The sequence below is a fragment of the Lactuca saligna genome, chromosome 9 (assembly GCF_052625555.1).
Source record: "Lactuca saligna cultivar CGN05327 chromosome 9, ASM5262555v1, whole genome shotgun sequence".
NCBI classification, from domain to species: Eukaryota; Viridiplantae; Streptophyta; class Magnoliopsida; order Asterales; family Asteraceae; genus Lactuca; species Lactuca saligna.
The window spans coordinates 195,549,379-195,573,659 of NC_136425.1; the positions used below are offsets into that span (position 1 = coordinate 195,549,379).

Sequence of the window (24,281 nt, forward strand, 5' to 3'; positions counted from 1 at the left end):
GCTCCGAGCAAAGCCCGGTTTACTTTAAAATCCGTTGTAAGTGAGTTACGCTTACGCAATTTTTAATATAGCTTTCAAATAATTATAGTAATGTTATTAGGTCCTTAAAATAATTATTTGGGCTATTATTATGAGTTATATTGAGTGTTATTTAACGCTTATATAATAATAATAATAGCTAGACTATTAATTTGTCGCGGTTGTCATTAGACTAAACTCTAGTGGTAATGATACTAGGTTTTGTCCAAGGGAAATTGTTTTAACAGTAACGAAGTGTTGTCCGAGTACCGAGTCATCACTTTATCAGGTGAGTGCACAGTTACTTTCATTTTACTCATATATATGAAGTATTTTATATAAATTACGTGCTATGTGTGCATAATACATGAGTACTTGTTGTCTATGTTGGATGAAAGATTTTATACACGTTTTAAATGATTTAAATTGTATATGTATTTTATATCTTCGAAAATGTTGGGGTAAGACATGGGTAGATGTAATAGATGAAATATGAGTTAGATAATGAGTGGAGAGGTGAAATAGACCGTGAGGTGAATGTGAGAGGTAGACGATGTGAGAAGCCTTTTCCCCAAATGATGTTTCTGTCATTCAGCAGAGTATGGATGACAACCACGAACTATTCTAGGCAGTCTAGTGGAACACTAGCAGGCTTGCAACCTATAGGTGTTGTGAACGATGTGTTCACCGGTGTACTCTGAAAACCCATTGATTTGTATTGCGAGTGGACTCTCGAAAACGATACTGTCAATAAAACCCTGACAGATGCGCCTAAAGGACTCTACCGGCAGAAGCGCCTAATAGAGAACCTTAGAAACCCGGCAGATGCACCTAAAGGACTATTCCGGCAGATGCACCCCATAGAGAATGTCACAATTTTGGCAGCTGCGCCTAAGTGACAAAACTAGCAGTTGGGCTTGACAGATGTGTCATTTACAAAGATGGAATTTGTACCTATTCCTTAGGATACTCCTTATGAATGAATGAACAAGAAATAACTCATTCTTAAGGTAGATCCTTAAGAATAAAGAAGATAATAGGGATGGGTAATTGGGTTAACTGTTTGATGATTAAACATAATAATTATATTATTGTAGGTTGAAAACCCTATGTACTCACCAGGTTTCCCAACCTGACCCACTCAGTTTATTTATATCACAGCTGTCGATATGAAGTGACATTACACTGAGAGATTAAAGAGATGTAGATCACTAGTGTAAATAAATGTAAGTTCCGTTTATGCTTATGTTCCTGTATTGACAATGACATCCCAAATGTTTTAAAATGAATAAAATACGTTTCTTCGAAAATGTTTTGATAACGTATTTATCGTATTTTTCTGGGAACAAATTCCGCAACATTTTTATGAAAAGAAGTACTCTGATTTTTATAAAGCATAAACAAAATCGGTCTTTTTTTTCCGTAAAAATGGGGATGTCACATTCACGATTCATCTCCTAAGATCCACATCTTTACCCCATCCACAATTCGATGTGACATGGTGGTAGAAGTCTTGGTGAGGAATTTCAACTATGTTGCTTGTGCGAAAATTGAGGTGTGAGATATACGGGGAAAGTTTAGGTGTGGGAGGGTTTTATAGTATCCTAAAATACTCCTATAGCATTTTAAACTCGATGTTCGATTCTACTGTTCTCTTGTATTCATAGTTGGCAGGTTTTAGGTTCGTTGCAACACCATTATCACTTCCAGGCACATGTTGGTCATATCTTGAATAAATATAGTTGATCAGACTATATTTGTCCCATATATGATTACATAACTGCCCGATTTGACTGTAATGTTCAACTTGTAGTTACTTTTGTTTTCTCCTCGTTATGATACTATGTTAGTATATGTGGATACTTTTAGACAATACTCATCTTTTTAAAGCGTACTTTTAGACAGAGTGTGTTTTAGTCCTATTTTATTTATAGTTGTATATCTTGTATGACTATATATACTAGTTTACTATAAACAATGTTCTACCAATCTGTCACACCCCCGGACCAGGCGGTGGAAACTTCCGGAGGTGGGTGACTTCATTGTGCAGTCTCATAACAATTGAATATAAATGGAAACTAGCAAATCCAAACATCATACATTGAGATAACAAGCTTACATTGTTTACATATTGTATTTGTTCTTTGAATTACACAAAAGAGACATAAGCAGAAAAATTTCAAACTACAACTAAATAGTCCAACATTCGCGTCCCTTGTTACCTGCTTACTAGCTCCTTGAGAATATGAGTCGTTTTGAAAAGCGTCAACTAAAAAGTTTGTGAGTTCATAAGCATTTTTGTATAAATAATTTTACACTTGTTTAGAATCGTTCTCATTGCACTTTTAGAAAACACAATATTTTCTAAGAAATCGTTTGAAGCCTTGCTTGGAAAATCATGGTATTTGTATGCATGTCGTTATTCTGGTTCATCCTTATAAAGAGTGATTTTGAAAAGTAGTGTAGTTTGTAAAGGCGAGTTGTGTCCGATAATAGTTCTTTTGTGTAGTAATAGTCAACCGTTTCCCATAAATCCCTTATTTCCAAAAAAGAATATAGTAGAAAATCTTGTTTTTCTTATCAAGTAAAATTGAGTGTGCGTTCTAGTTTATCGTTATCGAGATCATATAAAATCATTTTCTCCAGAAAATCCTATATTTTCTGCTATAAAATATTCGTAAGTTCTGTTTCCAACTAGGTATACTTGTGTTAGCTTATCGTTTTCAAAAGCGTTTACAAACGTTTTCCATAAAGTCCTACATTTTCTGATTTGTAAAGTAGCAGTATTAAGACTCTAATACTTGTTAGGTGTAAGAAATCAACATGACGATTGTGGACATTCTACGCAATGAAAAAAGGACGGTCAACACAACGAATGCGGATCATCACTACCATGCATAGGGTAGTCAACACAACGTGCCAAATTTCATTTGAGAGGTTTTTCTTGCATAAATTTCTAGATAACATAACATATTCTAGTGAGTCGTTATAACCATACTGATATGACGGTAACCTGTTTTGACGTTTCTCAGGTGCCCTCGTTTTGTTCCAATACATTTGTCACCCTAGACTGACTGATCTAGCTGTAGCGAATAGCGAAAGTACAAGGTGTCAACCCCGTATAGATCTATACACAAATTTCCGCTCTCCCTCCAGGAGACTCTGGCTATAACTCCTTACAGGATTTTAGGCATACACTAATATTTTTATATTTAGGTACTTTTGAGATTTTTCTGATTAGAATATTAACAACCTTTTGAACAATCGTTGAGATCCATTATTTGTTAGATAAATAATGATACTCGTACTCATTGAATATACATATCGTTTTCATTCCATATCGTTTTCGTTTCATATCGTTATCGTTTCGTAACATGAGTCGTGTGTTGTTGACTAGTTACATCGTTTCGTTTTGTTTATCGGAAAATAACCCGCATTGAATCCTTTTTATCAAAAGTGATCCACTATTGATATTAGTAAAGATGGCCCTTCTTGTAAAGTATCAAAATAAGATCCATATTTGCCAAAAGAGTCGTAAATGACTCAAAACTTGGTGAATCGTTGGAAAATGGCCTATTTCTTCTAAAATGCTCATTCTAGGCCTATATTTAAGAAATCGTTTGAAAGATCTTTGTTTGTCCAAAAATTTTCCTTTTTCGTCCTTTGGAAATTGAGATGTTTCGTGTTTTCTCAATTTAATTCATATTTCAAAAGTAGCCATTATATGTTTCCATGGCCCAAAATATTTCTCAACATATTATTATTTTTGTAGTTTAACCTTATTTAAAATTTTTTGTCCAACATTTATTTTAAACTTAAATTTTGGAGTAAACTCATGGTTCTTTGATGCACAGTTTATGATTCACCTTTTATAAACATATTAGCTTTTGTGTCTAGTATCTACTTTAACATATATATATATATATATATATATATATCGTTTAAACTTCAAGATTTGCTAGAAATCTCGAATTCTTGAGCATATATATATATATATATATATATATATATATATATATATATATATATCGTTTAAACTTCAAGATTTGCTAGAAATCTCGAATTCTTGAGCATATATATATATATATATATCGAAAATTTAAGCATATAAATCATAACATACATGCATAAGCAATTAATTATACTACAATTTTACAAGACTCTTGACTTGTATTCTCCCCCAAAACAATTAAATTTTTTAAAAAGTGGGGTATGAAGCTCACCTTGAGTTATTTGGAGTGAATGAATGAAGATTTTAAGCCCAATCTTTGGCTGAGATGAGGAACCTCCTTGGGAGAAAGTTATCCTAAAGGTGATTATCACGCATTATTATGAATAAAATAATATGGATTCATCTTGAAAGTTATATAAAATATAAGATGAGTGGAGACTTATGTAAAAATTTATTGGGAAGAGTTGAGAAATTTTCTTTTCAGCAGATTCCTTGTTCTTGCATTGGAGATGATTTGGTGAGAGAATAGGAGAAAAGTGAGAGGAAATGTGAAGCCTCATTTCCTTTTACCGTCGTTGCTTAAGAGTATAGGGAAAAGGGATGGAATCTTTGGTGCATGGGGATCTGATGGTCCATGCATTGTTATTTGGTGGGTAAAGCATTGAATATTGTGATTTGCACGGGGAAATGGAAGATGACAACAAATCACAAGGCCAAACCTCCTTGACTTTATCTTGATTTAGGATAGGATCTTCCTAAATCCTAAACTTTTATTTTATGAAAATATGATTTAAATAATTAAATTTGGCATAAAATAGAGGTTTTAGGGGTCTTAGTTAAGAAAAAAACGAGTTTGGTGGGATTCCCGACGTCAAAATACCCCAAAATGGAGAAAAGTTCTGAAATAGTCCAAAATCAGGAGCTAAAAGGTGAATTCCGGAGCCATAGAGTAATTTCCGAAGCTCTAAATCCAATTCCAGAGGGAAGGGTCAGGTCTGATAGGTTCTGAAGCTGATACAAGGGAGTTCCGGAGTCATCAGCGAGTTCTGAAGCCCTCCTTCTATTTCCGGAGTTAGGTGCAAATTTGGTCGGTCCGGACCGAGTGTTTTAAAGCTGAATTGGATTTCCGAAGCGGGGCTAGTCTTTCCGGGTGAGAGGCTTATTCCGGAGTGACCATTACGGAGCGAGATTTTCCGGGCATGCCTAACTTCCGAAGCATATAAATTCCGAAGCCAAGGGCTCCCATGTGAGAAATTTCTCAGTTCCTCAAGAAGGACTGAAGCTTCTAAGGGTTTCCGAACTAGGTTTTCTCTATCAAATTTTCTCCTTTCGTTTTGAGCTGTTTTTGACTGGGGAAGGTGCCTAGGGAGATTCAAGAGAGATTTGAGGTATGTAGAGAGATTTCACATACTTGGAGATATTTTGAGAGATTTCACATACTTGGAGAGATTTGGGAGAGATTTCACATACTTAGAGAGATTTTGGGAGAGATTTCACATATTTGGAGAGATTTGCCATAGAGGAAGAGATTCCTTGTAATATGATCACACATGGATCCTTAGGAATCATAATGCAAATCTTAACGTTTGTGTTCAAGCCTCACAATGGTTGGGGCTCACATGAGGACATAATTTCCTAGCCAAAAGTGCTAGTTGTGATAGGAAGCTAGAGGTCTCAAGAGGGAGAGAGTAGATCCAGAAACTACATATCATTTGCTACATTTTCGGGTAAGTAAGTCCCAACCTTGCTCAGTGGTTTCTTATAGTATAGATCTTAGTGAATATGCCTTAGTTTGAAGTATTGGTAGCTTGTGGACCAAGATATAGGTCCTAAGGAATTAGGATTTGAGCTACAACCATTATGTGAGTGTATTAACGGGTAAAGTTGGAAACTTTACCCTTAAAAGGACGTTTCTAGGGTACAAGTGAAGTATGGAGCTTAGATTTGAAGGTTAGGGGCTTAATCCTTTGAGATGAAGCCACAGATAGAGGAACTCGACAAGTCTTTGTTTGTCCCGATTCTATGAAGGATAGGACTCGACGAGTCTGTAGAAGAACTCGACTAGTTGACTCGTCATGTCCCTTCACTGATTAGCGTGGGAACTTGGCGAGTAAAGGGAGTGACTCGACGAGTTGGGTCAACTCAGGGTTGACTTTGACTTTAACCAAGCATTGACTTTGACCAGGGGGTAAAATGGTCATTTTACCCTAAGAAGGATTATCAATTTTTGACTAAGTATTATGTTGGTAATGATAGCTCGGGGAGTCGAGAAATCAGTAGTTTAGGGACCTACCAGCTAGCAGCGAGATGTTTATTCATGAGATTCTGCAGTCAGCTTGTGATGTAAGTTTTCTCCAGTGGGAACGGGTCGAAGGCACCAATGTCAGCCCATTTATGTATGTTAGTGTATGCCGGATTAGATCTGATGCTGGGGATAGCCTGATGTAGCTTATATGTTTCCGGATTTCGGTTCGATGTCGGGCGAGGCCCGAGGAAGGTTATTACGCATGTTTCTGAACTACGGTTCAATGCCGGGTGGGATCCGAGGAAGGAATGCTTGTTAGTTATACTTGATGTCTTTGTGATACTTGTATGTGCCTGGTAGGGAGGTGAGTGTGGGCGGGGGGCCGTATCTCATCACTAGTTGAGTGTGGACGGGGTTCCATATCTTATTATTAGCAGAGTAGGGGCGGGGCCCAAGATAGGTGGGGCCTTGAGGCTAACAATTATAGTGTTGTGTTTGAATGTTATATACTAGCATGATTATCTGTTATTATTTGTATGCGTATAGAGGGTGGGGCCCAGAGACAGGCGGGGTCTGGTAGAAATAGATCTGTATACCGAGCGGGGCTTGATGTCAGGTGGGGCCTGATGCCAGATTCGTCTGATGTCGGACGGGGCCTGGTGTAGCAGGCTAGGCCCAATTTTTGCAGTATGTGATTATGTGTATGTTATGTGGTATTTTGGGGAGACTCACTAAGCTTTGTGCTTACAATTTTCAGTTTTGGTTTTAAGTACTCACACTAGCCAGGGGAAGAGCTCGGGATGACTGCATGGTACATACCACAACTTTTAGCTTGGGATGATTTACTCTGATAGTTTGATACATGATTTTTATAAAGTATTTTGTTATGATGATTTGAGATATATGAACTATGATCTTTATTGTGATGTTATATGAATTATGGTTTTTCTTAATGATTTAACACGAAAATTTTGGACCGTATTTTTGGGATGTTAAAAACTTCTGAATTTGACGGCCATGTAACGCTCGGTTCCTGGTATGTATTTAATTCAAAATTTATTCGTTTTTGTATAGAAAATCGACGAATTGGAGGTCCCAAACTCGTCGAGTAGGGATGGATTTGGACGCGAGTTGTGAATTCTACTCGGCGAGTTGAGTGCCTAAACTCGACGAGTAGGACTAGAAGAATGAAACCCTAATTTTCATGGTTTTGCGCTCTATTTAAACACCTTAACTCCCCATAATCCGGCCTTATTTACAGCCTCCATCGTCCCAAACCCTAGCCAGGAAACCCTAATTCACTTTTAAGAGTTTTGAGCCATTTTTGTGCATTGCTTGTGATTTTGAAGAAGAAGATACTTGGAGAAGGAGCAAGGATGCATATGAGAAGACTAGATCCAGAAGTTGGGCTTCATTTATGGTTCACCTGAGATATAAAGCTCTTATCTTGCCTATAACATGCTTAGATCTAGTTTTATGTTTGTTTTCTTCATGTTTTGGTCCAAGGATGATGGTTTTGGGGAGTTGGATGCCTCATGTGAGCAAACTATTCAGATCTAGGGTCTTTAGGGGACTTCATGGCATAAAGGTGCCAACTTTATGGCCATGGAAGTCCCGTGTAACTTGTGGACCATCTTTTTGGCCTTTTGAGCGAAGTAAACCACACATGCAAGTAAAGATAGGAACTTTACATGACCAAACTATCCCTGGAGTCCATATCTATGACCCCATGGCTTATATCGAAGTTTTGATGGCTTTTGAAGTTGGAACTAAGCCATTTTAAGTTAGGGTTAGGGCTCATTTCTTCTAGTATGGGTCTTAATGGGTAAAGTCGGAAACTTTACCCTCCTAGATGTGTATTCGACTCAGATCTGGAATATGGGACTTAGATTCGAAGAATAATGGCTTAATACATTAAGAAAGCTTAACAAACTGAATAACTCGATGAGTTCATAGATGATCTCACCGAGTTGGGTCAAAATGTCCCGATTCTGTTGATAGGAGGAACTCGAAGAGTTCGTGAAAGAACTTGACGAGTTGGATCGCGATTTCAGGGTTTTATGATTTATGGAACTCGACGAGTAGAAGGACCAACTCGGCGAGTTAAGTCAATCTAGAACGTTGACTTTGACCAAGATGTTGACTTTGACTTTGACCAAAGTTGACCCTTAAGGGGTTATGAGTATGAAAGGGGTGACTAAAGGGAATATTTTATGTGTAGGAGTTTGAGTGTGGTTGATTTTAGAGTCGAAGACCGTTCAACTACCTTACAATATTCGGGGTGAGTTACCTTCCAGTAAGAGTGGGTCGAAGGCACCAATGCCGACCCACTAGTAGTTGATTATAATTGAGATGATTGTCTTTGTGATAATTGTTTGGTATGCCACTATCTGTTATGCTTTATGTGCTAGTATGTTATGTTATTATGCATAGTGGTATGAGGGGTGGGATAGACCTCGTTACTGGTCGAAAGGACCGAAGGGGTAGGATAGCACCCAGATATGCTAGGCAGTATGTGACTTATATGTTTATGTATTAGGATGATATGTGGTAGTAGTAGGGGGTGAAATAGTCCCAGTTACCGATTGAAAGAGACCGGAGGGATAGTCCAACATCCAGATATGCTAGGAAGTTACTGGTTGAAAGAGACCAAAGGGGTAGGCCAAGACCCATATATGCTAGGCAGTTATCGGTTGAAAGAGACCGAATGGGTAGGCCAGCACCCAGATATGCTAGGCAGTATGTTATTGTATGGTATGTGGTATGATGGGGGAACTCACTAAGCTTTATGCTTATAGTTTTGGTTTCAGGTACTTCCTCTTTGAAGGGAAATGTGCCGGCATGATCGTAACACATCACACTACATTTTCCGCACATGAGATCTCTGGGAGTTTTACTCTGATATTGTTTATCATGACATGTTTTGACTATTGATACATTGATTTTGATATGAGTTGATACTATGGATGTTTTCAGACAAATGATTTTATAATTATTACATCAAAAATAAAATTTTTATTCTTGAATTTTGGGATGTTACAGACCAGGTTGTTTAAAGTCCAAAAGGTTGAACAATGAAGAATTTCCACTCATTATCTGACCGAAATGGGGAGATTGTTGAGTTTTTTATTGTGTTGTGTCAAATTTACTAATGTATGTATTTAGTCTTTATTAGCGGATTGAGCATGTTTATCCGTCATTATGATGCTAAGGTTAGACTATATATAACACATGCATGCATTGTATTAGGGGTTAATCGTTAAATATTGTCTGACATTGCTTTTACAAAAAAGTTCTCGTCGAACTCTTCTAAGACATTGATTATAAAGCATTTCGCACACATTCGATCATTGTTCTTACTGTTTTAAGTCACTTTATTGTTACTAAATATATCGATCTTTAAGTTATTGTTTAAGCAAAACTGAATTGGACAATTGGACAATTTTGATTGAACTATTTGGTTCGGATATTTGAATTTTTGGATTAGTTTTCAATAAAACCGAATTATTATTTTGGATTTTGAATTGATTTTGGTTTGTAAAATAAGAACCGAATAATCCAAAAAAACCACAAAACAATTTATTATTTATTTATTTATAATATATCTATAGTTATTTATTAATTAACTTATTTGTTTTTTCAAATAGATTTAAAAAATTTGATAACATTTTCTCTCAAAACTTTTTTATTTATAAAATATTGAACTATAATATATATTTTAATAGTCAACACAACTAAATAATTAACTTTTTTCTTCTATAAAATTGTCTATTTAAAAAAAAAAACGATCTGAATTATAATATGATTAGATTGAATGACATTCTTTTATATATATATATATATATATATATATATATATATATATATATATATATATATATATATATATATTAAAAGAGGATACTTTTTTTAGAATAGTAAACTTATGTGATTTTTGGCAAGAATAGTTCTTTGTTTATGTGTTTGTGTTTAAATACATTCTTATATGTATTAAAGTTATTTTGTTCATATTTCAATTTTGTTGAAAGACTATCGCATCCGACCACCGCAACGCCGGGTTCCCACCTAGTTTAAAATTAATCTGGATTATATGGATCATGTTTTGAAAAAGAGTAAATTACACGAATGGTCCCTATGGTTTAGGGTAATTTGCACGTTTGGTCCCTAACTTATTTTTTTAACTCGGAAGGTCCCTACTGTTTGTTTTTGTTACGCGCTTGGTCCCTGTCTTACTTAAAAAATCTAATTTTCCCTTTATTTTTTAATTTATTTAAATAAACACACCCCTAATCTCACCTTACCTTACGTACTGAATTATTTTTTCCTATTTAAATAATAATCTTTTTAGGTATGACAGGGACCAAGCGCGTAACAAAAACAAACAATAGGGACCAGACACGTAATAAAAACAATCAGTAGGGACCTTCCGAGTTAAAAAAATAAGTTAGGGACTAAACGCGCAAATTACCCAAACCATAGGGACCATTCATGTAATTTACTCTTTGAAAAACCCATCCATCCGAAACGAACTCCTCTACTCTTCCTTCTCCACCACACCCGTATTTCTTTCTCCACCACAGCCGTACGTACGTCTTCGTCTTCTCCACAAACCCCCTTTGAAATCTTCAAGTAAATTACATTACTTGCTATTAATTTCTTCGTTGTTACCTAGGTGGTTAATATTTTCATATGTGTCAAATTTGGTTGATAACCAGATTAGAGAAATTAATATATAAATATCATGGGAATATGGGACGCATTAAGCAAATAACGTAAACGAGTAAGTACAGCATCACCCTCTTCTCTACATTCATACCCTACTTCAAAGCTCAAATTTCTCCTCTCGAAGAGCAAAAAACCCGTGTATTGAATCATTTATCAAGTAATTTACGAGTGATACATATAAAGTTGCAAGAAATCTAACTGACATGACATATATTTGTAGATGCAATGGTGGAGATGGGATCTTTTCCTCTATGCAATAAAGCTGTCACCTTATGCTCCTACTATCAAACACACCCATCAATAATCCAAAAGAGTTATCACCGTAACTGTCAAACGAGACCCTTTGAATCCTCGCTTCAACGGCTGATTCATACGAGCATCAAATACCCAAATCGTTTCTTTTCAGATACCAACAACCAGTTCAGGGTTAACTCAGTCAGAGACAGTAATGGAGATCAAACCACCATGTCTGCTTCTTCTGCCTACCAGGTGCTCGACATAATGCCTGATTGCACTTTGTCCGAACTCAAAGCAGCTTTTCGTGCCAAAGTATGTTTCCATTATTATTATTTTTTTTCGGTTATCCATACGTTTAAGTTCCAATTGCAAACTACAAATATATTTGATCCCGGATAAGATTTGTGTGGAGTGCTCGCTCTAGTGTCAGAATTTATAAACACAAAGAATTGTTAACTATTGTGAATACATGGGGATGTAATTAGGGGAGAACTCTAACGAAAATTTCCTATTTAATAGTCATTTTTGTTCTTGCTTTATTTTTTTTATAGGTGAAGCAATTCCATCCTGATGTTATAAAGAGTGATGATGGTAATTCAGATACAATGATTCGCCGTGTGATTGAAGCCTATGAGGTATAGATTATTTTCCTAAGATTTAAAGATGGTAATTGTTATCTAGAAACTTCGTATGAATATGATGCATAAGTTTCTTAATATTAAATTTATAAACTTCCTAACTTTGTAAAGATGTAACATGTGATGGTAAATCTTGAATATTATCTTTTCTAGGTGTTATCCAATTTAAGCAAATCAGAGATCATTGAAAGGCATGTATCCTTTTAATACGTGTTTTTGTCCTTTTATTTTCATATTTTTTTTTATGGATCCTATATTCTAAATATGGGATTTGATATGAAATTGTAGTGAATGTCTAGACCCTTTTGATGCTCCTGAATGTGAGGCATTTGACATCTTTGTTAATGAAGTTCTATGTGCTGGAAAAGGTAAGAGTCTCTTCATTCTTTTAGTATTATTTGTTTTTTCTACTTAATCTTTTAGAAGGAATGAAATCTGAATAATTAAATCTGTCATCATGGTTTTTGTTGGCAAGAAATGGAATGGAATGGAATTCAATTCCATTCTTTTGTTGTTTTCTATTGGTTTGGAAATCTGTCAAAGCAATTGAAATGAAAATAATGTTAAATGACCAAAATAGCCTTGATTGAATTTTTTTTTTTTTTTTTTTTTTTTTTTGTGCAGGGTGTCCTTATTCGTGTGTAAAGACCGCACCTCATGCCTTCACATTCAGTTCTTCAACAGGAACTGCATATGCAACGTCTCAAGGTTTGTATATAAAATTTATGAAACAAGGTTTCACTTTTTTTTCCTAATTTATGCAAAAAAATGGTTTCTTTTTCCTAAATTATGCAACAAAGGTTACTGGTGGAAATACTGAAAAATTGCATGTTTTGGTCTTAAAATGAAATGTGGTTTTATCTCTTAAAACAAAAAACCCACTTTGTTGCATAAATTTAAATAAAATATTGAAACATTGTTGCATAGATTCACATTCAATCTTATATTAGCATAGTTGAAAAACAGATCTAATAATCGTTGGGATTTTACAAAATACTCTTCTAAACTTTAGATCATATCTTTCTAAATTTTAATTCTAATTAGGTCATGGTGAGGACTATAAGGTACAGCTGGCAGTTGGACAGTGCCCTAGAAACTGCATACATTATGTAACACCTTCTCAAAGGATTATTCTCCAGGAGTTACTTGCCAGGTATACTTTATAAAACAAAAAATTAAAAAATATAAATCAATTAGCTTTCATTTGGTGACAAAAAGTGGTTGAATTGGTGATCTTTGTCTGGATAAATTGTTGTATACATAAAAGTCTGTTTTGTTTTTATGCTTAATAAATCATGTGGATGAGAATAATTGACCATTTTATCTCTACATTCCAAAAAAAAAAAAAAAACAAATTTTATAATATTTACTATGTGGTTATTTGTTGTTGTTGTTGTAGCATCTTGAATGTGCCTTTTGATTGCTCTGCTGAGGCGGACTTGCTTTATACACTCATTGTAAAAGCCAAGTTTGAAAATAATCGATACAAGAAGCCAAAAAAGCAACCCAATGTATCAACTAAACATGTTGATTGGTATTAATCAAACATTAGTTGTTAAGTCTTGTTGCTTTTGTGTAAATCTTGTATATAGCTTAAAAGGAGAAAACAAGGGCTTGTATATATTTATTCAGTTATGGTGTATATTTATATGCTTTGTGTTGTCTTTCTATCCCGAGGTTTATCGGATGATTTGTTTGTTTTTGGGTTCCTACTGACTTGGTATCTATTATTTGCAAGTGTGCAAACACAGATAGTAGGATCAATAGCTACTAATGGACACTGGGCTTCAGGTCAAGAGTGGATCATGTGATAGTAGCTGATGGCATTAGTATTAGTAGTTGTTAATAAAGAGAATGAGCAAAGAACAGTAAACACTTCCCGAAATAACAAAGTTTATTAATGGATGGTAAAACCAATCCAAACCTTCAAATGTTTTGATGATACATAATAACACCTCCAAACAAAGGAAAGTACTAATATACAAATAATGGGAATCAACCATAATTAGTAAAACAATAAAGACGAGAGAAAAACACACTAGTTTATGTAGAATAACCAAACCGGGAAAACAATACAGAGGAAACCATCGAGAGATCCACTCAGGCCCGTCTCAAAGGATGTGCGATACGGGCGACCGTTCAGAATCCATCTTTTAAAAGGGCTCAAATTTTTTATAGACTTTATTAATATAATGTTAGACATGATCTATTTTGAAGATATTATTAGTGATTTTGCATCTCAAAAAACTAAAAAAAAGTATTTTTCTTTAGATATATATGTTTTTATAAGCGAAAATGTTATATTCAGAAGGCTAGTATAAATAATTTTTTTTTTTTTTTCAATTATTAAGTTCAGTTGATGGAATTTGTGTATTTTAAATATATATGGAACGCCCATATTCACTCTTGATAAAATGTTTACAATGCAAAGAAATACCATGAAGTACAGGTATTTGGGCTACAATGAGGGTAATATGAGAGAACGGAAAAAGGCTTTTTAGGGTATTTGTATCTATTCAAGGAAATCATTTTAACCAAAAGTCCAAAGTAGTTAATTAAAAAAATAATGATATGTTTAGACGTATTTAGATGTGTCTAGACACGCTCATATGAGATAAGTCGTTATAGTTGGTAAATCATTTTGAAATAAAGGTTAATATAATAAAATATCTTATATATTGAGCTTTTTTTTTTAATCTTGTATTTTTAAATTTTTTTTCCCGAAAAGATCACATTAGATAAGTTTTTCCGGAAAAAACAACCTAAAAGGCTATATTAAAAATGAAAAAATAAAAAAATCAAAAATATTTAAAAAAAAAAAGTTAGTTTTAATCCCAAAAAACACGATATATAATGATTTTTTCATATATTAACCCAAAAAATTATTATGATTTTTAAATGACTAAATGATATGAATCATATTTACCGTTTCAGGAAAAAAAACATTGAAACAAAGTTATGAATGATAAAAGAACAAAAATTCCCCTACCCACATTCTAGAACACCCAATACATGTCACCTCTCTGTTTGAATGCTTCGGACCCACACCATAATTTAATCTCCCATTTAAAGCACTGCGAAAAATTTCAATGTTATATAAACAATACCTGAGGTAGACCCCCATTTTTACACATTAAGTTATTTATAATCAGATCAATATTGTCGAGTTGCAACTTCATATGGAAGTCAATATCGTTCATATTTATATTCATCTGTAACAAAGTTCTTGTACTACCTGTATTTTGAGGTAGACTAACAAATTTCTCGAAAAAAATGCAAAAAAATTAATTTTTTTATAAGGATAAAATACTTTTTGAAAGGGTCAAAATATATTATTTTCATCAGGTCAAAAAAATATTATTTTTGCTTTTTTTTTGAAATATTTTTTATTTTTCTTTTTAATTGTGGCCTCACCCCAGTATAGGTCTTTGAGTCTTTCCCTGTTTGTATAATTGAAAATGATGACTATATAATCATAAAACATTAACAGTTTTGAAGATGACGATATCTATTCAAGACATTGTTTTATCTGTCATGATTCAATATTATTTGGTATTCACTCAAAATTTAATGATATAACTTTGAAGGTGAAAAATTAGGATTTAATGGGTCAAAAAATGGCACCAAGTATATTCAAAAATTTATTACACTTTAAACCATTTAATATAATTGATTACAAACATAAGGGATGTTAATATTTTAATGAGCAGGATTTTATTAGCATGTTAATATAATAATAAATTACAAAATAATTATTTACGAAATGAAACGGAAAAAGTCAATGGTTGATTAAAATGATAATAATATTTTATTGGGAGAAAGAGAGATAAAGAAGTAGCCGTTTAACTCTCTTTGTGTGCGTTTTCTACTTTACACAATCTGACCGTTGGGGGTGTTCACTATACTTCATGTAACATACTCTTTCTTCTTGTTGTCGCACTTACCCCACACACACACAACACACACACACACAAACAATGGTCGCAAGATCCCCACCTAAGCCGAAGAAGAAGATTGTGGCTCCACTTGATCCGATTCAACTCAGAGACACACTCAACAAGGTACCCATTTCACCTTCTTCTAAATCTCTGTTTTTTTCATTTTTGGATTTTGATGTTTTAATGACGAAAACTTGGATTTTGAAGGTGGAGAAATGTATGGATAGACTGCAAGAGCTTCAGTACATCACCGGTGGGACGAAGGTGATATCCGGTGTGAATCTCAGCCCTCGTAGTTCCAGAGGCTACTTAAGAACAAGCCTCAGGTGTAAACAGGAATCACTCAGGTAAAATTTGTTGGAAATTCTCAGTAAATCAATCAGATGGGTATTTTATGATTTCATGGTTTAATTATGCTTATGTTTTCTCTCTCCAATCTTTAGAATCAGAAATGCAAATGGTCAAAAATCGCCACCTGGAAGATTACCCACACAAATAGGTGAGAATTTTGGGTGATATCTGATGTTTGTATTTTGTGTTTCAATGGCGGATTTTTGAATTTTGGTTTTGAATTGATGAAGGGGAATGGAAGAGGATGTCACTACCAGCGATGATTTTGGGCGAAACCGTGGGGGAGATACTCCAAGCAAGTCAGTTTGCTAGAGAAATCGTGACGGCTGTTGAAACGAAAGCCAAAAAGATCACCACCGGCGCCGGCGGCGATCCGAAAACTCCGGTGACTCATTCCAGACGGAATTCGAGGTTAAACCCAGAAACCACCGAGCTCCGGTCACGGAGAAAGAGAGAGAAACGGATAATTCGATCAGATCTACATTCTCCTTTACTTGAAAGAGCAAAATCACGGATTAATTTCAAAGTCTCCGGTTCACCACCCAAAAAAGAAATTGAGACTGAAAAGGGTCGTTTTCCGGCGAATAGGGTGTCTCCGAAGAACAAACCTTGGGCTAGAAAAACCGTGATCTTCCCGAACCCCCTTTTCCATTCAACACCTGCTTCACAAAACCAACAATTTTGCAGAACAAGGTCGCCGGTGATTACAAGAACCCGTCAGACCACGCCTCACAAGTTTCTAATCAAGACGCCGCCGCCTCCTGCTGCTGTGGCTAAGTTTCAAGTAAAAATTCGCAGTCCACCACTTTCTGTATCTCCGACCAGACCCAAAACGGCCAGCGCGAAGAAGAAGGCGATGTCACCGCCAAAGAACGTGTCCACGTCAGCAAAGCTACGGAGGTCATTTTCGCCGTCGAGATTGGCTACTAGATTGGCTTCGCCATTGAAGATTAGGAACCCAGCGATTTGCGTATCTCCGACAAGATCTGGGATGGCTTCCGTGAAGAAGTCGATCTCACCGCCCAGGACGGTCACCGGAAAGAAGAAGTTGGCGTCACCGCCAAGGACGGCCTCCGTGAAGAAGTCGATTTCACCGCCTAAGAAAGTGTCGACGGCGGCAAAGCTGCGGAGGTCGTTTTCACCGTCGAGATTGGCGAGTAGATTGGTTTCACCATTGAAGAGTAGGAAATCATCTGTACAGAAGAGCGTGGATAGTAGCGAGATGATGATGAACATGATGAGTGGATTGAAACAGAGGCCACTGTCAACAACTACACCGATGCATTTGTCAGCTCGGAGAATTTAAGATTTCATTCTTTTATATGATATTTCCTTAATGTCAATATGATTTCTGTTTGGTGTTCACATTTTTATAATCATAAAATAACAATAACTTGCAATTTGTTCCCATAATTTATGACTCTTTATTGATTCAGGAATCAGTCACAAAAGTACAAAAATCGATTATATTTTTATATATATGCCGCATCAAAACGACAAAATTCTCTTAAGGGTTTCTAATGGATCTTCTTCCACCAAATCAATCTCCACATTGCTATACTCCCGCCATTTACAAGCTACTTCTTCATTACACACCACACGTACATGAGACAGCTCCCCCACAGATTCTGGTAGCTCATGTACTCCGCTGCAACCTTTCATATAAATCTTCCTTAAACAACCCAATTTCCCCATTTTTTCTGGCAACCCACTCAAGCTCAAACAATCTGAAATATCAAAAACACTCAAGTTTTTAAGTCTCCATATCGATTCAGGCAATTTCTTCAATTTCATACAAGAACGAAGACCAAGCATTTCCAAATTAATCAAATCCCCAAATTCCTCAGAAAAGCCACACATCTCATTACAGTTTGTGATGCTAATCTTCTTGAGATGGACACTGTTACATAATGTCCCTGGGAATTTGACCAAGTCTTGGCAGTAATCGATCTCCAGTTCAACTAACTGTGGCCAGATATTTGGGGTTTTGGTAATGAGGTTCTTGAAAGTGTTGCCAATTTTGCACATTATTAAGGATACTTTTTGCAGGCTTATGAGTGATAAAATGGCTGGACTTATGTCAACACGTTCGAGTCGGATCCTTGTTAGATTGTAAGAAGCGCCAAGAAAATCGAAATTGCTGAATTCTGTAGGGTATAATCCATTGTTTGTGATGTTTACAATCTTTAATTTCGGATTTGCTGCTAAGAAATGGGGTAAAGTGTATGTTTTTGACATTAAGTTTAAGATCAGAACTTCGAGGTCTGGGACTTTCATGTCACACCATCGCGAGGAGAATGATTCCCCTACAATCAAGATTGTAAAAGATTAATAAAAACATAATATAATAACACATTCATTCATACTAACTGCCACTTTGTCCAGAACAAATAAGAGTTTTTACTTCTCGTAATCTAGAGATTATTATTGTTTTTGGCAGGATTAAAAGCAAAAAATAGCAATGTACTTTTATTTATTTGTTTATTATAACATCCTAGTATCCAATGTCATCTACTCATCCTAATACAAAGCATTTTTTGCCTTTAAATTAATTGGGTAGATTTTTTAAAGTATAATGTGCAAATCTAAAGGACAATGTTACGTATGTGTAGACTTTCAAAGAAATACAAAGGGAAGAGGTTCCATTGAAGGTATGAATGTAATCCCAAAAGGGCTATTCTTATCAACCGTTAAGGCACCCCACCATGCCTTAAGAACATCATGTCAGATTTAATTGTGGCTCACTAGGTGGCTAAGAGGTGAGACACAACATTGAGACTAAAACTCCCACCCTAGAATTAACTATGCTATGCCCAAGGGCATAAAGGTAAAAGAATCAAAACCTGTGGAAATGGACAATATGCGGGCTTGCATAGCTTCTTGGATTTTTACAATTGATGCAGGCAAGTCTTCTCCTGGTGCATCAATAAACAATCTACTCCTTTGTGGTAAAGGTAGTTTGTTATTCAAGTAAATAGCAAGCTCCCTCAGCAAATCATGCTGTGTCACGAATTGTTGGTCACAATAGTTAACTCTTGCACCCGAATCATTCCTAAAACTAAACAATTCAAGGATCAGTCTACAACAATATATATAAATGAAATTGGAGTTCCTCCTATTTAATAACAACTGTTGGACACCCTTGAATTCACTCGAGTAATTTTTAGTAACTGAGCAAGGTTTTGTTTCTCTTTTAGTTGATGGACTTGACTAGGACAAGTCTTAGTAAGATAAGTAGTGTATGGCATTGCTTAAAGAACGACTTGATGGAGAAAATGAGGTGTTCCCTGTTAAAGCCTAGGTTTTTAGAAAATTTATGCATATGCAATTTTCTTTTTGACTTAATGCAAAAAGAACGACTTGTAGAGGAAATGAGTAAAATGAGGTGTTCCCAAAGTCATGACTTTTTACAAATTTGCTATATATGGATTTTTTTTTTTTTTTTTTTTAAACTTAAATGCAAAAAGAACAAGTTACAAGAGGAAATGAAGGAACCATTAAGTCCCAACTATTTTATAAATTTGATATAGTAGTTTTTATTTTTGACTTGATATAGAAAGAACGAATTATTAGAGAAAGCCAGGAAAAGCCCTAACTTTTCACATATTTGCTATATATGAGTTTTTCATTTTGACTTGATGCAGCAAAGAGACTTAATAGAGAAAGTGAGGAAAATGCGGTACCAACCATTTATCCAAAGAATACTGTATTTAGACAGTCTGATGGGAAAAATAAAAAAAGGAAAGCAACAAGGGCGTAAGTTAAATACCCTTTGGCCATAAGATCGACAAGATTTCTATAGGAAAGCTCAAGGATGGTGTCCATGGTATCAACACCATCATCATCATGGTTGTACAAATGCACCCACATATTCAAGAGGGTACTAACGGGGATCCTTTGATCTTCTGGGAATAACCCCAAATCCAAGAAACATTCTTTAAATTCATCATCCAAAGCATCAAAGCTTCTTTCTAAGCCTATGAGTACATCCTTGTGTAAATCTAGAACCAACCTACCTTGAGACAGCTTTCCTAGCATAGATTTCCAGGCTAACTCATTCTTCCCATTTAAGGATCGACCAACCACCAAAAGGGTCAAGGGATGTTTCTTACACCAATGTACCATCTACATACAAGGGAATGAATGGATACAAACAAGTTAGAAGCAAAAGGAAGAGCAACAGAAGAAAGAAAAATCACTTCTTTATGCATCCAAAAATACTACATACATTCTTTGATTATATAATTAGTATAGACTATAGAATGAGGATCTCACAATGCATGGAAAAAGAAGAATATCATGATAAAGTTAGTTACCTGATTCACAACATGATCACTAATAGTTGGACTAGGTCTACTCCCTCCTTTAGTGAATGCTGAATCGCAAAAGAGAGTTTTGGCATCTTCCTCATTCAAAGGCTCAAATCTGAAGGTCTTGTATGTCGGAAAAGCAGTCCTAGATGTGACCAGAATTTTGTGTCCTCTGATCTTGGATGGAAAGAGTTCTTCAATAAACGAAGCAGACCAAACATCATCTAATACTAGAAGCATAGGATCTGATGCTTTCTTATTCAAAAAGTTGTCCAACTTGATCTTTGCGTCTTCCTTGCCTTGAAACTGAAGCCGCGGGGTGGAGGGATTTGGATTAAACAGATCACTCACAATCACCATCAAGTCGGGTGTTTCTGAAACTGTCACATAGAAGATATTCTCCCCAAATTTTTCTGTTCAAAAGTAAGAGATTTTAGCATCAAGTCAACCAAGAAGAACTAACTAATACTTCGATTCTAAAGATTGAAGGATCACCTCGAATTTCAGCATCATGGCATAGCATTTTCACCAAAGTAGTCTTCCCACATCCACCAGGAGCCTCGACAACCAGCACCAAACGATCATCAATACCAATATCAGAAACAACCTCAGCCTTCAGCTTCTCCAGTGGCTCGTCAAATGCCACGATTCCACTTTGAAGTCCGGGAACTTGCCAACCATATTTTTTTCGTTCTACACTTTCAGATCCACTATGACTACCAACCAATCTTGTTCTATGTTTCGAATCTCTTGAATCCACATACATACGATCCACTTTTGATTTGATGTCGTTCACCACTGCAAGAGTCTGCATAATGTCCCGAATCTGAATTGCTTGAACTCCAACTTGAAAGAAGTTTACCAACTTAATCTTGAAATTTTTTAGCTCCCGTGAGTAAAGGAACATCTTGGTCGGATCCCTCTTTACTTTCGAACATCTGATGATAAGTTCTTCTGCCTTTTGGACTTCATCTATGAACATCTTACACTCTAGCTCTGAATGATCTAGTTCCCGTTTCAGCTTCACCGTCTCTTCGATGATCGGTGTTATTCTCTGTAAGGTGGCTCTGAGTTCCTCCAGTTGGGGCTTGAATTCCGCTGTGGTTTCTGCTACATATATTACAGTTTTAAAAAGGCTGGAGATGGATTCGGAAAGGGGATCTTGAAGCAGGGCCATTTCTTGTTTCTTAAACCGAAATCTCGATGTAAAAGAATAGACAGGAAGATTATTGAGATGGAGTTGATGATACGAAGGTCTTGGTTTTTTAGAGGAAAAAACAGAGCTGGATAAATGGAACGAGTCTTCTGAATATTAAAAAAATCAACCGGCGGTATTACAAATTTGAGTAAATTACAAGAATGGTCCTTGTACTTTCTTAATAATGCATGTTCGGACCAACTTTTGAAATATTTACATAATTGTCCCTAACTTCAATTTTTATTTCATCATTGGATCCCGGTCACCAACCCACCCTAGTTCTACCACATGTTGATGTAGGGAAATATATTGCAGTAATGCAAGAAAGAACAACAAAAACATAAACTGTTGATGCTTGTATTGAACATAATGTCCTTAAAAAAAATATGCCTCCCGACTAGATGTTTGTTTTCCAAAATGCAACAACTGCAACAGTTATTCAAGACAACCAAATCATTATAGGCTAGCAAGTTGTCCTAACTTCAACAAGAAAATACAATAGTAAGAGCATAGGATATGATTGAATCTGATTTTCATTGAGTCTAAATGGTTGTAAAAAAGTTGTATTTATACAAGAAAACCATACCCAAACCTTAATGATTCCATACAAAACTTGAAGTTAAACATGGAAATACCCGAGCTCGGGGATCGAAGAAAGAGAGAAACAAAGTATCCGATCAAATCCACATTCTCCTTGCAAAATCAAGGATTAATTTCAAAGTCTCTGATTCTCCACCCAAAAAAGAAATCAAGACAGAAAAGCGTCGGTTTCCGGTTTCCGGCGAACAAGGTGTCACAGAAGACTAGACCGACTAGAAAAGTTGTGAAATTCCCAAACCCACTTTTCCATTCAAAACTTGCTTCATAAAACCTACGTTTTTGCAAAACAAGGTCATTGGTGATTTCAAGAACCTGTCAGCATCCCTCACAAGTTTTTAATCAAGATATCACCGTCTCTTGTTGGTGTGGCTAAGTTTCAAGTAAAGATTTAGATTCCACCCCCTAAGAGTGTGTCTACATTAGTAAATCTACGAATCTATGAAGGTCATTTTATCTGTCGAGATTGACGACTAGATTGGCTTCGTCGTTGAAGATTAGTAGCCCAATCTTTTTCATATCTCAAACCAACGACGACTATACTTGAAAAAGAAATCGGTCTCACCGCCTAGGATGGTCATCGTACATAAAAAGTTGATGTCCCACTAAGGACGACCATCGTAAAGGAGTCAATTTCACCGCCTAAGAAAGTGTCGACGACTGCAAAATAATGGAGGTCTTTTTCACCATTGAGATTGGCGAGTAGATTGGTTTCACCATTAAAGAGTGGGAAATCAACTACATATAAGTGCATGAATGATGATGAACATGATGAGTGGATTGAAAGTCAACAAATACACCTGGTATTATGTGATAAGATAGACAATGTGCATTTGAAAAGTGTTACTCACCATATTTCAATTGCATATAAAGATGATTAAAAATATTTTTCAACTTTGTATTATTTTATTTATTTTTATGATGAACTTGAATATATATATATATATATATATATATATATATATATATATATGTATGTATATATATATATATATATATATATATATATATATATATAATGCTATTTTCAATTATTATTGTTCATAATTAATTAAAAAAAACTTTTTAAAAAACTTATTATTATAAAAAATAATTTATAAAAAACTGTGAGTTGATATGATATTTGAACTAGTAAAAAAGCTCATGCTTTCACGTGGGTTTGTACATATTTGTTAAAAGGGTTCAAAGTAACAAAGTAGGGAGATTAAACTTAAACATCACACATTAAGCATTTGGTATGATGGTGAAGGAGAAGGAATGGAATGGTTCGACCATTACCATTACCTTTTCCATTCCATCTAACAAACATACCCTAAAAGGTAAACTGCAAAAATCTCAATTATAGTGTAACATCCGAAAAAATTCAGACAAAAAATTCATTTTAATTCATTCCAAAACATCCAGTAATTATGTCAAAACAACCAAAAGTGTATCATAGTGGATAATATCATAGTACAAATCCCAAAATCACTTAATGCAGAAAACATGGGCGAATGCGGTGCAATCAAGTCGGGTCCTTCCCTTTTGAGCTGGAAGTACCTGAAACATAATTGAAAAGTGTAAGCAAAACACTTAATGAGCTTCCCCAAAATACCACATATCATACATGCATAACAGTCAAACATAATTGGGTCTATTTCATCCCTTCGGTATCTTTCAACAGGTACTGGGTCTATTTGACCCCCTTCGGTATTTTTCAATCAGTATTGGGTCTATTTCACCCTGTGACAACCGTCAATTTCCAGTCTAATCAAAGTCAAATAAAGTCAACAAGTCAAATTGGTCAACTCAATTAACCCTTGTATATTAGGGATTACATTATGTATACTATTGTACAACACCCTATCTTAATGCAAAGAATCACTTTGAGTCTTCACGTGTTCATAAAATCTAAACCCTAATCAGGGTAAGTGATGGAACTACTCGATAAAACATTATTACATACCTTCCATGGATGTATAACACTCATAATGAGGCTTAATGGGGTTTACAAACCTTGCATTTCGAAGCTAAACACTCGCAAAGGTCACAAACAAAGTCTCTCTCAGTCTCTCTCGCTCTATATGTGACAC

At 35.3% G+C, this 24,281-nt stretch overlaps 3 protein-coding genes across 3 annotated transcripts; 2 read left to right on the forward strand and 1 right to left on the reverse strand.

Moving 5' to 3' along the window:
* The first annotated feature begins 10,750 nt into the window (after positions 1 to 10,750).
* Positions 10,751 to 13,485, forward strand: LOC145013880 (Chaperone DnaJ-domain superfamily protein). The gene is made up of 8 exons (XM_078972228.1): positions 10,751 to 10,844; positions 11,161 to 11,489; positions 11,729 to 11,812; positions 11,969 to 12,006; positions 12,104 to 12,183; positions 12,440 to 12,523; positions 12,860 to 12,968; positions 13,215 to 13,485. The coding sequence occupies exons 2-8, from the start codon at positions 11,166 to 11,168 to the stop codon at positions 13,354 to 13,356; spliced, it is 861 nt and encodes a 286-aa protein (XP_078828354.1). The 5' UTR covers positions 10,751 to 10,844; positions 11,161 to 11,165; the 3' UTR covers positions 13,357 to 13,485.
* Positions 13,486 to 15,671: 2,186 nt separating this feature from the next.
* On the forward strand, positions 15,672 to 17,517 carry ATN (cyclin family). Its single transcript, XM_078972839.1, has 4 exons — positions 15,672 to 15,876; positions 15,961 to 16,100; positions 16,197 to 16,252; positions 16,335 to 17,517. The coding sequence occupies exons 1-4, from the start codon at positions 15,793 to 15,795 to the stop codon at positions 17,408 to 17,410; spliced, it is 1,356 nt and encodes a 451-aa protein (XP_078828965.1). The 5' UTR covers positions 15,672 to 15,792; the 3' UTR covers positions 17,411 to 17,517.
* On the reverse strand, positions 17,505 to 21,705 carry LOC145014467 (putative disease resistance protein At5g66900). Its single transcript, XM_078972838.1, has 5 exons — positions 20,910 to 21,705; positions 20,421 to 20,827; positions 19,874 to 20,229; positions 18,948 to 19,162; positions 17,505 to 18,410 (listed from the first exon to the last, which is right to left on the reverse strand). The coding sequence occupies exons 1-5, from the start codon at positions 21,589 to 21,591 to the stop codon at positions 17,593 to 17,595; spliced, it is 2,478 nt and encodes an 825-aa protein (XP_078828964.1). The 5' UTR covers positions 21,592 to 21,705; the 3' UTR covers positions 17,505 to 17,592.
* Positions 21,706 to 24,281: the final 2,576 nt, after the last annotated feature.

Bases quoted from the DNA above. Each gene is read 5' to 3' on its own strand.
- LOC145014467 (XM_078972838.1), bottom strand. From the start codon at position 21,591: ATGGCCCTGCTTCAAGATCCCCTTTCCGAATCCATCTCCAGCCTTTTT. The intron at 20,828-20,909 runs GTGATCCTTCAA...ACTTTTGAACAG, and splicing joins CCATGATGCTGAAATTCGAG to AAAAATTTGGGGAGAATATC. The intron at 19,163-19,873 runs GTATTTAACTTA...TGAATTGTTTAG, and splicing joins GTCGATCTTATGGCCAAAGG to TTTTAGGAATGATTCGGGTG.
- LOC145013880 (XM_078972228.1), top strand. From the start codon at position 11,166: ATGGTGGAGATGGGATCTTTTCCTCTATGCAATAAAGCTGTCACCTTA. The intron at 12,007-12,103 runs GCATGTATCCTT...ATGAAATTGTAG, and splicing joins AAATCAGAGATCATTGAAAG to TGAATGTCTAGACCCTTTTG. The intron at 12,184-12,439 runs GTAAGAGTCTCT...TTTTTTGTGCAG, and splicing joins AGTTCTATGTGCTGGAAAAG to GGTGTCCTTATTCGTGTGTA.
- ATN (XM_078972839.1), top strand. From the start codon at position 15,793: ATGGTCGCAAGATCCCCACCTAAGCCGAAGAAGAAGATTGTGGCTCCA. The intron at 15,877-15,960 runs GTACCCATTTCA...TGGATTTTGAAG, and splicing joins TCAGAGACACACTCAACAAG to GTGGAGAAATGTATGGATAG. The intron at 16,101-16,196 runs GTAAAATTTGTT...TCCAATCTTTAG, and splicing joins TGTAAACAGGAATCACTCAG to AATCAGAAATGCAAATGGTC.